The 16,474-nt window shown below is 39.1% G+C and overlaps 1 protein-coding gene across 2 annotated transcripts in view; it reads right to left on the reverse strand.

Annotated features, from left to right (window-relative positions):
* Nucleotides 1-16,474, reverse strand: part of LOC124158421 (nuclear pore complex protein Nup160 homolog) — a 213,792-nt gene that overhangs the window by 62,894 nt on the left and 134,424 nt on the right. For both annotated transcript variants that reach the window (XM_046533501.1, XM_046533500.1), the window contains exon 16: nt 16,017-16,267. In XM_046533501.1, the coding sequence (XP_046389457.1) occupies nt 16,017-16,267 (251 nt within the window). The remainder of the gene's footprint in view (nt 1-16,016; nt 16,268-16,474) is intronic.

Raw genomic sequence — 16,474 nt, forward strand, 5'->3', positions numbered from 1 at the left:
CCATATGACTGCGCCATGAAATTTTTACCCTAAAGATACCCATTCTTTTCTAACTATCGCAGTGCCAGATGAGCAGATGAATTTGGATTGTAAGTAGGGAGAAACAAAAATCCTGAGAAGATATCGCTTCGTCAGTAACTCTGACAAGTGAGACTTATAGTATAGCTCGTAAATTGATGACTGATAACAACCTGATATCATGTTTTCGGAACAAAATGCCGAATTAACTGCCGAGAAGCTCAGCTACGAGGATATCGCGTTTCGCCAAAAATCACCATCGTATTTTTCCATCTATTTCATTGCTTAAAACATGTCGTGTTTGGTCTCGTTTTTTTTAATTACGTGCAAATTACTAACATTTCAATCTAATAAAAGCATAATAGCAATAGCTGAATATCATTTAGATACCTTTTGGGCTCATAGGTGACTCATGCAGCAGTTGACCTTTAGGAACTGGGAACTTTGAAGGAGTTTGGCTGAAAAAGGTCAGCGGGTGAGAAAGGGGGGGAGCGCGAAACACGTTTCTATTGTTCTCCTATAACTTGATATTTTTTTCGAAGCTAAGGTCTTCGTAATACAATCCCTGCACGAGCTGGGACCTTTTTTTTTATTTTGAAGAAGAGGGAAGCGTCAGAAGGGGGGAGGCGAATGCTGAATGGAGGGGGATAACGGATCTTGGTAAATGCGCTAATGTTACTTTCCCACGGCACTGAGCTTCTCCCAATGGTATTCCATCTCTTGGGGGAGATTCCAACTATGTAATTGTCGTTATTAGCCATAAATGACACATTGTATTTATTTCGTCTCATTTTTGTCAAACGATGGATGCGGGAAAGTTATGCGCCGGGACCGCGATCTTCAAACGATCAATGCGAGAAACGATACTTCGGGGAACGATAGATGCGGGAAAAAATTACATTGTCTATAAGGAACTTTATTTGGGACCAGAAACGGCGAACGATCAATGCGGGAACGATAGATCGAGGTTCCACCATATAACTTTTCTTTTGTAAGCGGCATTCGTTCCCACGCTTTTCTGACCCATGCGACGATGCTCGCCACAATGAATATAAGTGTGCTCACTACGAACGAAGCTGAAAATTTCTGGGAAGGTATTATTATCAATATTGAGAGATTTTTATGGTTTAAGGACGAAATTCACGGCTTTTTCCAGCTTTTATCACGGTAGACGAAAATCACGGCTAATTCACGGTTTTAAGGTTTTCACAGTTGAGTGGGAACCCTGTTTATCTTCGATTCTATTCTTCAGTGCTCGAGCACGTTCTGTTAGTCTGCATTGTATGGCCCTCTTGGTTCGTCCTGCATATGATCTCCCACAGCTGCATTGGACCTTGTAAACACCCTCGTGGGAGGGAGTCTTTCGCTGGCCTGAGTAAACTGGCCATTTTAATTCCATATCCAAACCTGATTAGAATATGATGTTTAGCAAGGACTTGTGATATCCTCTTTGTGGTTCCACTAACGAATGGAATGAATGCACAAGCGACTGGATCAGGATTCTCGTCCGTAAGAGATGGATTCTTCAGTGACCCTTTTCTTATTGTCTAAATGACAACGGCAAATGAAAATGACAATCCACTCAGTATTTTTGCAGAAGAAAACAAGCATCTTTACTCTGACAGGTCGAGTCTACTTCTTTCTACATTGCATGTACTCCCTGGTGTGAATACTGAATAGTATTTTACTAAATGTTGTGCTAGGAGGAATACATTGATACTTAAATGCTACATTTTTAAATCTTATAAGTAAACTGTTTTCCCAGTAATGGGAAATGTTTTCACCATCTTCTGGATCTAGGTTATTTTCTCCAAGGTATTACAGCTGTTCATTTGAACAAGAAGAAGCAATATAATCAGCATTCTTTTTGCAGTATTCTTTTACCAAAATAGTCTTTATAATAGAGCAACAGCCCATGACTATCGTTATCACCAGGAGTGCCTAAGGTGGAGGGAGGTTGTACATATTTTCAACTGCTGGTTCATCAAGTGAGAATCAGTCTGTGACAAGGTCATCATTTCTTCCATTGTGGTTACCTTTGCAGTTTCAACAGCAGTAGGGTTTTGAAAAGATGAAGCTGAGGAAACTGAGGATCCACTATCATTTCCCAAGTCAGATTTGCTTCCACATGAGGGTAGCAGCCGTGGCACTTGCATTGGCGTGTGCAGTACAGCAGTTGAAAGCTGTGATACTTTTTCTGCATATCACCATTTCAGAAAATAACATCGGCATTGAGATCCTGATCATCATTCTCATTATGTCTCCTTGTCAGCCTGCGTGCTGGGCTGCCTTTCATCAATCAGAGGCAGTGTCAAGAGAGAGAGAGACACACACACACACACAAAGACACGCAGGGCTCCTGAATGGCTACGACCAAAAACTATGCATCCTCATTATCAAGAAAAATTCAACATATCCTTAAGGCCTTGGTGTGAAAAACCATGGAGTAAGTATATATAGAGAGCTCACCACACGTACAAAAATCGTATACGTTTTAGGTGTAGTTCTAGAGCAGTTAACCAGATGTCACTAGAAGAATTTTGGCAATTTTTTTAATTTGCTCGTTCCACAAGTCTAAAAATATATTCTGAAGCAGAAAGGGTTGCTACGTTTAGTGGAGACATTAATTATTCAATTTTGTTTATAACAATTGTTATAAAAAATATTTTCTCGAATTTCGGCTAGTTACTTCACTTTTCGGAGTTTATATTCCTAATCCATTTTCCGGCAGACTGTTCTTAGTATAAAGTTGAAACTTGCAGGAAATGTTCATAGCACATTTCTTTCCATACTAGTAAACTTTAATTTGTTCATAACTCAGTTTCAACGTTGTTATGTGTGTTTATATATCTTTCGGACGAAAAATCTGGAATTTTGCAGGGTAAAAATCAATCGCCTGCTAACTTTCGTATCTTACGATATAGGTCCATATATGCTGCGTATGAAATTTGGACAAAACTATAAATTTATTTTTGGTGAAAGAATTGTAACTTTATCTCTATTACAAGGGGAGTTATGCATTTTTAATGGCCGCACCTCGTCAGGCTTTCCGTACTGGCCCGGGTCTACGCAGAAAGCGCCCGCCTCCTAAGGAGTTCGTTTTGCCATCAGATAGGTTGGCGAGGTGAGGGTTTTGTTTGGACGAGGAAGAGATTTTCCGTGAGTGAAGATCTTTTCGCTTCAATAGACAATATAAATCTTATTGATGGTCATCGCATGGTTGAACGATCAACATAACGAATGTATGTAATACATTTCGCGTAGTGTGCTTCAGAACTTCAGTTAGGAAATACCTCATTTTGGTGACGTGTAAATGCTATTTACAACACCAAGTGCCGGAATATTACAATAAAAAGGGAATGCGAGATTGGATCTCTACACTGAACAACAATGCCCTGATTGCATTTCGCTAACGGTCATAGCCTCTTCACCACAGTTAGTAACTAAAGCTTAAAAGTATTTGGTAATGAATTCTTAAGCGCGCAGCTGCAAACGAACACAAAGAGGCATGGATCAGCAGAAGCATCTTTGGGAATAGGGGTGGTCGGTGACCTTGATTTGTTTGCTCGCTAGCGAGATGAGTAATGCCCCATTCTGTTACCACGTCGAAAATGGAAAGGTTTCTTTCGGCTCTACCAAATTTCTACTTCGGATCTTACGTATGAGGCCGGGGATCATCTAATGCATGTTTTTGTCTTTCCTTGAGGCCTTATTCTGATCATAGTAGTGATAATCGTCGTCTCGTCAATAACAAGACGCATTGTCGTTTGAGGAAAGTTTTGTTTTAAGCGTTAGCATTTAGTTGAGGTTCTTAAAAGTAAAACAAATAGCGGCTGCAATTGGGCCCAGGTTCACTCATTGCTTAAATTCTTGCCTCATTATATGAATGAATCCCTTCTCCCAGGGGCCGAAAAACTAAATATGTAAAAATACATTTTACGCGGTGAGCATTTATCAATGAATCATTTAGCAATATCGAATGGAGTATTTTTGGCATATTCCGATTGTAAGTTGTTGCCGCACTAGAAAAATATGGCGATTCAAAACTATCCGCCCTCCCCTTTTTCGGAATTACACCTCCTATTATGCAGTTTTGTGAATCGAAACTGCAAGCAAAATTTGCTTCGTAGGCCTCATGGGGAATCCTAATCCATAGGCTAAAATATGTTATCGCGTTAGAATCTTGAGTTATCCATTCATTAATTGTTATAAAACATTTGATTCTAGGTATATTAGATATTGATTGCTTTTCGTACACAATTTAACAATCCAAAACCTATTTTTTTGTCTTTGATAACAAGTTATTCATTTAAATACAGATTTTCAACACTAATACAGGATTTGTTATAATCATGCAACATAAGGTTGGTTCGAAGATTATCTCTGCATTCTCTTCAGGTTTCCACCGCGTCCGTTGGCTTTTGTCGAAACTGTTCTCGCCAAAAGGCAACGGACGCGGTGGAAACCCGAAGAGAAGGCAGAGCTCATGCAATATAAAGTTTTAAGTCCAAACTTTGAACTGCAACCGACCTGTTGACGAGCCTTTCCGGAGATACTTCCTCTGAGTGGCTGAAATGTCATCTATCAATGATTTTCCCGAGGTGTAATCCTCATTTTTCTCCATTGTTGGAGGCCTATTACGAACGGCTTACCGCATGCGGTGAGATACCGCCTGCGGTATCATACCGCCCCGAAACGCGTTTACCGCCCCCGAGCGATTACGAGTGGCCACCGGTCGGTATCATACCACGGCTTAGGGGTCGGTATGATACCACGGCCAGCTACCCCGGTGGTGAGATACCGACCCCCTAATGGCGGACGTCTGTTTACATTTTTCGGGTCGAGCTGGCGTTTTTAAAACAAAATATCCGACGATAGAAACTCGGAAGCTATCATATTTTGTGTTATTTATAATATTAATGTCTGAGTAAGCGTATAAAATATAAAGCTGGAGCCGACTGGAGCAGTTGAACAAAAAATTTATAATACCCATGTAACAACGTTGTAGCCGTCTGAGCCACGGCCGTAGGAGATGGATACGTTGATTGTAAGTTGACCCTCATTCATTTATTTAATTAGAACAATTTGGATGTTTTTTAATTTCCGCTGTGTTTTTATATGCAAAAACATCTTCCATTTCTTCATAGGTGCCGGAAAATTCGTCGTTAAGGACTGCCTGTGCTTGTATTGTATGGTGAATACAGCTGTTGCTCGCTGCTTGGAGATTTCTACGAACATCTTTTGTGGCAAAATATTATTTTTTCAACGTGACAACTTCTTGTATTGCAAGGTGAATACTACTTTTTCTCGCTGCTTGGAGATTTCTACGAACATCTTCTGTGCCAAAGTAGTGTCATTTTCAACGTTATAACTGCTTGAATTGTAAGGTGAATGTAACTTTTGCTCGCTGCTTGGAGATTTCTACGAACATCTTTTGTTTCAAAATAGTGTTATTTTCAATGTGACAACTACCGTTAATCACAGTACCAGTGGTTGTAATGCACAAAGTTTGACGAGGTTGACAAACATCTGCCAAGAGCTGTAGTTATCACTGTTCCATTGTGGTTGGTTGTTAAACAGTGGTTTACGCTATCGAGAAGTGTCTGATAGTAATGTAAAGATTGTCAGTGGCGTTTATACCTTCGTCATTCACCGCAGAGATAACATTTCACGATCAAGCTATCAAGTTAAAAGCCATGTGTGAAATTTGTTTATACTAGAATATCAATTTCGTACCAAGGAGTTGTAGTGAGAAAAGTCACCTGTGCCACTTGCGTAGGATAATGTGAGGCTTAAAATCAGTGATTAAATAGTTGTTTTCATCATAGCGAGCTCTTGATTGTAATGTTTACGTGATGAATATAAGAATGGTATTGACTTCCAGTTCTTGATGATCGTATTTGCCTATTTACCATTATTTACAATGGTGTGAGCTTGTATCGATTGTGGATTTTACCTGAAATATTGAAATAAGTTGTAGCCTGTGTGTGTGATTGCCGCGGAACCGATTCGCGATCTCACTTGTTTATTGTGGGCAGACTGTTTTGCTGTGGTTGTGTATCCGTGATTAAACCAAAGAAATGGTGAAACTCTGTCACATTATATTGAAATAAAATTTTATTGTAACCAGAAGTGAATATCTTGTGTTTTTTAATTCTCCATTGCTTTTCATAGATAAGAGCCAAAAAGTTATTTTTCATTATTTTTAAAAGTGCCTTTCTTGTTCTCTGAATTTGCATTTGGTTTCCAAACCCCGTTACTAACACGAAAGGAATGCAGAGCAACAGATATTTTGTCATTTCACAGATGTTGAGTGTCATATTGTCTGTGATTAAGGCTCTCCAGCTAAGTATTCGTGGTGGATTTTCATATATTTTTTAAGAATGGGCATTTCGGTCAAAGCTCTAATGGAATTGGTGGTTCACCTTGCCCGTTGGCCCTAAAAGTACTTCTATCGTAATTTTTCGATGGTCTGCAATGCAATTTGTCACGACCTGCGTCTGCTCATACGTGATTTTTTGATGATATCTTCCGCAAGTCACTGCTAATTATTGTTTTATTCAACTTTTATCCTATAAGTAAGAATTGAGGAGCAAAATTCGTTCATTTGTCAAACTTTTAAGGTGAATTAACGAAGGACACATCCGTATTAATCCATAAATACCACTAATTGTCTTTATCGACTGCCAACAACTCTTGCCGAAATATTCGTCTGCTAGGAACAGTTGCCGCAGAATTGGAACACCGCACGCCCTAACCATTGGCTACACCATTTTCGGGCTGAAGGAACTCAGAATTTTTCATACAAACGTCACTTCCGCCGCATCGCTCCTTACCGACCCCCTGACATGTACTCTCCGCCCGGCGGTGACTTTCCGACCGTCCCACTCGTAATCGCAAGGGGCGGTATGATACCGTATACCGAACGAAAACTCCGCCCGGCGGTAGCGTACCGCCCGCTCGTTCGTAATAGGCCCCTTGGGGACTTATGTCCCGACGAGTAAAAACTAGTGATGTGTTTTTAGAAGGTTAAAAAACTTCCATCTGATGTAAAAAAATTTCGACGGAGTCGACGTACAAGTAGCCCTCCGGCGCGAGAATGTAGGAAAACAAAATTGTATGATATATATAATTATATTACCTTTGCTAATGCAAGTACATCTCACCGTATGAAAGTTAATCACAACCAAGTTGATTTTGATCAATCAATTAGAAGGTAAACGAAAAAGATTTGATTATTTCCAAAGCAGAAAAAAGGAACAGTGTGCTAATCCGTAATAAGGTATAATGCATCGCCAAATGTGATGATGTGTTGGAGGATACCTCATTCGTGATTCCCCCCGTGATCCAACGGATAGATTCCAAAAAAGTGCCAAAAAAGCTTTATCTTCCTGCTGTAATTTATAAATTAGCCACTAAATTAAATATCATCTTTAGGCAATTGCCTGGTTTTTCACCAAAATATAATATTAACAGCCCCATCATTTTGCCACAGAAACTTCAACACCTCATACGTTACCATCCAACTCCAAGCTAGTTTCTTTTGACGTAAAAAATCTATTTACTTCTGTACCTGTACAAACAACTTTGTTACTTATGAGAGACTTACTGAGAGACCACAACATTAAAAACAGTGTGTCTTGTGAACTTCATTGTCTAATGGAACAGCATGCCAGCCAAAATTATTTTTTGTACAGTAAGAATATTTATCACCAAACAGACGGCCTTGCAATGTGGTCCCCCCTTTCACCTGTAATAGGCGAAATATTTACGGACAATTCAGAACGCCAATTATTTGATTCGGGCATTCTATCTTATCCAACATCTTCTAATACCGTTATGTTGACTACATCATTTGCCGCTGGACCGGAAGTGTCAGACAATTAGATAATTTTCTGAATCTTTTAAATCCTCGACATCCTAATATTACCTTCGTAGTAGAAATAGAATCCAAAATGCAACTAAACTTTCTCGATCTCTCCATATCCATAGTTGGTGACAAACATGAATTTGGTGTATACAGAAACCCTTGCTATAGTGATACAATCATTCCGAGTTACTGATGCCATCCAACCATCCCAAAGTTATCCTCCTTTCATTCTATGTTACATAGATTGATCTATCAATCCGGCATTTACAAAGTTAATTGTGAATCATTCAACTTGTGTTTCATTGTTCAAACAGGCAGAAGTTTTATTATCAGAATGAAAGAACATGGGAAATTGGGATGAAACGTCACTCTCGCCAAACATTTGGTACAGACTTTTCATTCTTGTCATTTTCAACCAGAATTTTCTCCACCCTTTCAGTAAGGTCACAAGGCTTGATGATTTAGAGCAATTTGAAATAGTACAAATTTATACAAATATTCTTATTAGATATAAGATGTTCCCGTGGACATACCCCGTTAAGACGGTCAAAGGCTCCGCTCCGCGGCGTCATAAAACGACTGTTTTCGCAGTAGAATCCTGGGGGTGTGGGATCGGAGAGTTAAAAAGGTATGAGTCTCAGCTAGTATCTGTCTGGTAGGTCTTTTTGTATGATTCCCGGTAAAACATGTCACTTTTTCGAAGGTTGAACGCTTTTAATAGAAGCATGGTCTTCAATCGTATCCAAAGAAAACGAAATGAAATTCAATGAAACGTGCACTCACCTCGGCTAAAATACCTGGACTGTTTTCACCATAGACCATTTGAGAACCGGTGTCTTGAAGAAAAACATAAAAACGGTGAATGCTGTGCGTTAAAACCCATACAATTTCAATAACCTAACCGCGTCGCGGCTAATCCAACTCCCGACGCGCGCATACAAACCCTGCCGCACGATCGATAAATCAATGTAATTTTCGGCGTCGCAAACTTATTCCCAAGATAACTGCATAAATACCTCAAAAAATCTTCAAAGAATGATCTCATATAAGTTACTTCGCGTGACTTTGCCGAAAAATCATTTGAAACTCTACCGCAATGTAGAACTTTGTCGCAAAACAGTATCCGCCATTTTGTAACTGCACGGTAAGAATTTATCGATGATATTCTTAAAGATTACGGAAAATTAAAGAAAGAACACCATGCCGACAGATTATGTGGTTTTTATTCTGCATGAATCCACCTACAACTTCACCTTCTACTTACTTTGGAAGATTTTCAGAGAAAATTGAAGACGGGCGTTTTTATGGAACGTTGCTCACGTATAAGCCTGTGTATCTCAGAATCGGGTAGGATCTTTGTCAAATGAAGTGCATATCCTTAAATTTCAATCAGTTTTGAGTATACCTGCGAAGTTTCAAGTTTATGACTCAAAAAAAGTCATTTTGTAATTTTGTCCGGATTTTTCCGAATTCCGCCCAGTGTGCGATATCCCACGGTCAAATTTGCATCAAAATTTGATGCAACTAACGCGCACCCTGTTCCACGGTCAAAATTTCATCCAACTGGCTTTTCGTACTGTCATTTGTACAAAACTCCGTTGTGTCAAAATGTATAGGGCAGGTTCTAAATTTTCATCCAATAGGATGAAACCTACCATTCACAGGGCCCTTGACAAAAAAGCATCGCCAAGCGCTGACACAGAGGCCACATAGGTTAAGCCGGTGTCCCACGGTCAAATTTGCATCAAAATTTTTGTCCAAAAAGTTTGATGCAAATTGTAAATATTTTGATGCAACTGGACAGGGGTGTCCCACGATGCATATAATTTGGACGAAAAGGAAAAAGACGATATTTATGTAAACAAATTTGGAAGCTTATGGAAGTGAAGGATTCTTTCTTTTTTAGCAGGCGAAATTGTCTGAACAGGCCTCTTGAACATTAAAGAGGCGAAAAAAAGAAAACAGAAGGAATGCTGAACTTGGCCTTGGCTGGAAAGGGGGTATGAAAGCGTTGGAATAAGCATGCTAAACATGATGGAGAAGGAGTTGGTCGCCGATGTTCCCGTATATTATCGATAATAATTTACGATGAGTGAGGATATTTGCATGTCCCTTAACCCCTTAACGTCCAAGGGACATATATGTCCCAAATTTTTGAAATTCTCTCAAATCCAATTGATACGGTCTATTATTGTATGGATTGGAATTATTGAAGAATAGGATCTTGGCTTCAAGTTTTATATTATTTTTTTGAGATCCTTTAGATATTGCACTTTTCACATTGTTATAAACTTTCACTTGAAATGCTGTTTACGAAACGGAAATTTGATATTTTATAAAAAATTAATGATGAGATGAATTGGAAAAGGACTTTCGGTTTATCCTTTATATGTATCTGGTCTGTGGAACTATAGCCAAAAACTTCGCATTTGTGCTTTAGTTTTGACAAAATTAGTGTTTTTATGCAATGGGACATATATGTCCCTATGGACCATAAGGGAGCCCCTATGGATTATAAGGGAGCGAGACTTGGTATTCTTTCATGAAAACTAGTATATAGTAACTGAATGGCTAACGATGTTAGCACCCCCTGAACGGTAACTGAGGTTGAACACAATGCTCCACATATGGAGAAGGGTTTTAATTTTTGATTTTTTACTGTTCTGGATATGGAAACTTGTTTGCTGTGTCCCAAATAAGAAGTATTGTTTTCAAGTATTTCGACTGTCGCTGGTATGTATTATTATAAACTCCTCTCGGCATCATATTCGCTGGCAGAAGGGAAATGCCTTGTATTATATATATATATTTCCATGTTTTATTTCATGGCGTAGATAGTATTACTATTAATAAAAGTCTAGACGTTGCCCCTTAGAAAAATAGATGTATGCTATACTGACTTGCCGGCGCTGACCCCAACTATCCTCCGTGGTGCAGAACTTCTGCGCCATTCCAACGGGGGTAAAGACCCTCGAGGTTGTGGCTGTGTTCGCCTTCTAGAAGGCATACAGTGAATCTCGTGTTTTTTCTTACTTTGTAAGCGCTATGACGTAGTTTGGGAAAGACACATTCGACCAAATAACGCATTAGGCCTGGTATAAGGAGCGAGAAAAGAGGGAGGGTAAAAAAAGTACATTGTAACAGGGGCTTGGGGTTCCTCTGAAGAAAAGGTACACCATACCGCTTTGCTGGTGCCGAATCCCCCCTTTCTTCTGTGTCAATAGTTCTCCTCCCACTCTAGTGGGACGGTCAAGGTTCTCGACTTTTAGTCTGCCCCCTGCTGTGTTTTGATGCAGTTCTGTGCATAGAATACCTTCCTACGACGCAACAGCATCTGCTGGTTGAGTGATTCTCTTCGTGTTACTGTGGCCTGATACTGAGAGTAACAAGGTGAGTAAATATACTTTAAGTATTTATCCCCTTTTGCGAATGTAGTTAATACATTTTACAATAATTGCGGTGCTAATACGCTTGTGGACTGCTTCGTTGCAGTGGTTAGCCAACTGAATAGAATGCCGATAATTGATTGCTTATTCGCCGTATCTGACAATGCTATCGAGCATATTCTGCTTGCTGATGAGAGCGATGATGAAGACAATCTTCCGCTTGACGAAGAAGCTTTAGGCTTCCTTGGTGAAGATTCTGATAACGTGGGCGTTGAAATAATCATCGAACGCCCAATTCCAGAATTATCACTTGCTGGTCCCTCTTCTACGCCGCAACCATTCTCATCTGTGAAATCAAAATTGATACCGACTTCTGTCCCACCTGCTATCATTTCAACTTTGCCATCACCTGACGACCCACCTGAAGCAAAACGAAGCAAACGCCATTCAAAAATAATCCCAAGCAAAGACATTAAAGCCCCGTAAATCACATTTCCAAATGAAAAAAATTGATTATGAATATGGAGCGGTAAACCTAGATGTAGACTTGAGTTTAGAACCCAGTGCTTATGATGTATTTAGGAAAGCTTGCGGTTTTGACGAACTGGTTGCTCTGATCGTTCAACAAAGTGAACTTTATATGAAACAAAAGGGGGTATCTTTTCATACCACTGCCGAAGAGATTAGCGCGTTTTTGGGGATGAATTTCGTGATGGGGTATCATGTGGTTCCGAGTTTTAGGGACTACTGGTCCTCTGATCCTGACATGCAAGTGCCGTACATTGCCAATATAATTTCCAGGAGGCGTTTTGAAGTCATTAGGAATGCTTTGCATTTAGCAAATAATGAGGATATGCTTCCCAGAAATCACCCCAATTATGATCGAGCTTTCAAAGTACGCTTCAAAGGTCACAACATCATGAAGCAGTATATTAAAAGTAAACCTATAAAGTGGGGTTTTAAGATGTGGTGCAGATGTGATTCAAATTCTGGCTATTTGTATCAATTTGACTTGTGTACAGGAAAAAAAACTGACCCAGAGTATGGTCTTGGAGAGGGAGTTGTAACGTTGCTGAGTAAATCCCTTGAGTACTTGTGCTGCGAAATATATATTGACAATTTCTTCAAGTCACCATTGCTTCAGTTGAGATTACTAGAAAAAAATATATACCTATGTGGCACGGCTCGAAGTGACAGAAAACATATGCCAAAAAACCTCAAGCCAGATAAAGAATTAAAACGTGGAGAAAGCCACATGCTATCAACAAATGGTGTCACTTGCGTGAAATGGATGGACAACAGATCAGTAATAATGTTGTCAAATTTTATTAATTCAAATAAGTCGAGCACTGTCTCCAGGAGACAACAAAAAATTGCAGAAAAGATACAAATTCCTTGTCCGGAGATAATAATAGCATATAACAAGTTCATGGGTGGGGTCGATCTAATGGATCAAAAAAAAAAAATTACGTATGAAATTGACAGGAAAGCAAAAATTAAGTTCTACTTGAGAATATTTTTCGATCTATTGGACATTGCAGTGAATAACGCACATTGTTTATACACGCAACTTAATGAGGGCGCAAATCCTGATTATAAGGCAATTTCGCCTCTTCAATACAGACAAATCATTGCGAGGTTCCTCATAGGAAACTATTCTAATAGAAAGAGAGGTGCCCCGGCTGGCCCTGTCCGTAGTAGTAGGAACAGTATGCCTGCACCACAGCCTGAACATAAATTGGTGAAAATGCCAAGCCGGAAAAGGTGCGCAGAATGCGCAAAAAATAAAATTGAAAATCGAACAGCAAATATGTGTGGAATATGCCATGTTTATTTGTGTTATACAACAGATAGAAATTGTTTTATCAGTTACCACTGTGTGTAGGGGGACACAGTCGCAAAAATGATGCATTATGTTTTTTTTGTATTTTTGACATGTTTATCTATCAACAAAAATATGTATAAAACAATTTTCTTAATCTCATTAATAAGAACAATATAATGGAAATTTTAATATGTTGGATGTTGATTGATGCCCTGAAAAGCTTCTGAATTCTCATTTATTCTGTTTTTCTTTTTGTTTATTTGTTATTTTTAATAATTTTTGGACGAAATTTATGTTGCAATAAGTATAAAATGTTAAAATTTAGAATAAGACTTTATTTAAAATACAGGATAACATAATTCACTCGCCAAAATTATGAAAAAAAACCATTTCCTAATCAACACACATGATTTTTTCATTTTGAACGAATTTTACCCTTACCGTCCATAGGGACATATATGTCCCAGACGATATCTCATAAACTATTAGAGATATCACTTTGAAATTGATATTTTTGGAATCTACGCACCAATATTAGCCTAAAAACGCAATTTTTGTTTTAATATTATGGCTACATTTCTTATGGACCTTAAAGGGTTAACAGCAAGGTTGAGGGCAGAATAAAACGGCAGGATACAAACGTAAGGCAGTTTATTCCCGCGGTGAAAATATTATTAATAATTAGATGGATATTGTGGTTGAGAAGATGTTATGAATAGTGCTGTAAACGTGCATTTAAATCACATTTTTCCTCTCCTAATCTAGCAGTTGCTAAAATAAGGTCCTTATCCTATAATAATAGTGATAGAAACGGGCAGCTGTAGTGTTTCACAGGAATAATCGTCATTTCATATTTGTCATTTCTCCAGCTGCTCGCTCGCTCGGATTGCATGCCCGACACAAAGATAACCTGTAGAATTCGGTCTCGATACCTTAAGTAAATCTTTTATTATTTCCTAAACATCCCTCCTTGTATTGCGATTCTAAATATCGCTTCATTCTTATTAAAGATCAACTCATTATTACGTATTTCCTAGTTGAGAGTTTCCATCGCCTATCGAGACCAATTTTTGCTCATTTTTACTTTTAAGACCACACCAGGCGATGAAATAGACGATCACGAACATATAAATATATTTGAAATAATGTTTTGTGAATTCACTTTGCGGTATGGTGACATTATATATTCAAAACTAAACCATTTAGTATGCAATAAAGTACTAATGAAAAAACTCAACCGGTTACGATATTTTCAGGTCTTTATCTAGAGGTTTACGATAACGCTAAAGCTCTGAAAAGAAGGAAACCGGTTGGGTTTTTATTGCATACTGTGTGGATTACAACAAAGTTTGCAAATGAGCATTTTAATTAATAAAAATATATATTATGGACACAGAAATAAACTTGGATGAAATAAATAAATAAATGAATTGTACCAGATGATGGGTCTGTGAGCCGAAACGCATCGTACGCATTAAAATGTTGTGGAAAATTGCTACCAGCTTGTATTTAAATAAATGTGAAATCTTTTGTATATTTATTCGCATGTTGTTGTTCGATTACTTTTACGTTTAATATGTCCTTTATTTCTGAAATAAGATTCTCCAAACCAACAATTCCTATTATCATAAATGTTTCTCCGCATATATATTTATAGGGCCCGGGACCCACCGAAAATTCCCTTTCTCTCCTACTTGACTTTCGGAGAGCAATCTTTGAGGTGCATGAGACAGTTTAAACACTTATTTACAGCTGCATGTTGTAAAACTGTTTTCAGTTGGAATGAGGAAAGCCAAGCATAGGGAAGATTCGTGGCAGACGCAGCTCACCAGGCGAGAAAAAAATCCCCTATAGGATCCAGCCTATTGCCCAACCTTCTCTCAGCCAGCGTCTTCCCTTTCTTCGATGCGAGGGAGACTGTGAGGCAGAGTTCGGGAGAGAGGAAGAGGGGAGGGCGGGAAGGAAAGGGGAGAAGCTGGGAAACTTGAAACCTGACTCTCTCGCCCCTAGTTCGTCACTCCAGGGGCCATCTATCGGCTGTTTGAGAATTAAAACAGTCGATACGATTTCCTCCTATGCCGTGAGCCCTCTAGAATATACTTACTCTATGGTAAAACTAATGAATAACAAAATAACGAGCCTTGAAAATTTAGCTTTTCAGTTATGATACTAAAATCCCACCATGAGGAAATTCCTCTGTTGGAAAAAACTGCTGCAGATACCCACGTCACATAACAGGAGCAACATATAAGTGAGAGTTTATAATAAATAGAAGTTTTAAGAGTGACTTTAAGGAGCGCCATGAAATGGCCAGCACCCTGGAGGGCATTGAAAAAACATGATGACACTGAATATTATTTTTAACAATCATAGAATAACTCAGTCACTCGAGGTGAACCTCAAGGTCGAACTCAAGGTCCAACAGTCAACCGACAACATTGCACCAATATATCCTGACTCCTGCCCTCCACGAGTGATTGATTGATTGAGTTCATAGGAGAGCAATTTTTTAGTGAGGCAACTCACCACCTCACCACCTACTACACTAGACACCACTCGCTTTGAGGAGGCCTCGTCATTTTAAACCACCTCATGTAAATATGCATTTGCCTGATTTGGCTCAATTTGACATTTAGTTTTTTTTCATTTGAAAGGGAGCACAAGGAGACAAGAATTCATATGAAATTGAAACTGAAGAGTGGAATGATTATGTAAAAGCAAAAGAGATGGAACAAGAGACAAATGAATCCCAAGAAAGCTAATGCAGGTACACTTCCAACATACTAAGAATAATAGAAAAAGCCAACAGGGTATTGTATTGATTGGCTAGTAGAGTACATTTAAGGCAATTGTCTCACACTAGAGCGCTAATCCATCAAATGTTTTAGGCCAGGTCGAGAGCTTTTTGAAACCTCACCTGCAAATAATAGAGGACAAGAAGCCTTGCACTTGGAGGGGGATCCTCCTCTTCTGCAGACAAACCTCCACACTCCACCTCCGTCCTTAGGTTTGGATAGAGGCCTTTCTGTGGCTTTGAAGAGTGCTGCAGCAGAGCACTGGCCATGAAATGATCAGTGCCCACGCCCTCGGCAGCCTGCACCACGAGGTCGTACGCCTTGTCACACTCGCCACCCCCAATCAGGAGAGCCACACCCAACATGAACTTCCCTGAATAAGATAAATCATAACCCTGGCTAATAAGTTCATCATGCTTTCAGTTTGCAGTGAATTTCAGTCAATTTTCAAGTGAAATGAAAATGACAGTAGAACCAGGAATGAAAATTCAGGAAAACAAATGATTAAAACCTGAGTGAACTATACCACCGAGTGCCACGCTATCAACTGAAAGAGGGAAAGAGGTGCACCGGTAAATAA

This window comes from Ischnura elegans, chromosome 5 (assembly GCF_921293095.1).
Source record: "Ischnura elegans chromosome 5, ioIscEleg1.1, whole genome shotgun sequence".
In the NCBI taxonomy this organism is placed as follows: domain Eukaryota; kingdom Metazoa; phylum Arthropoda; class Insecta; order Odonata; family Coenagrionidae; genus Ischnura; species Ischnura elegans.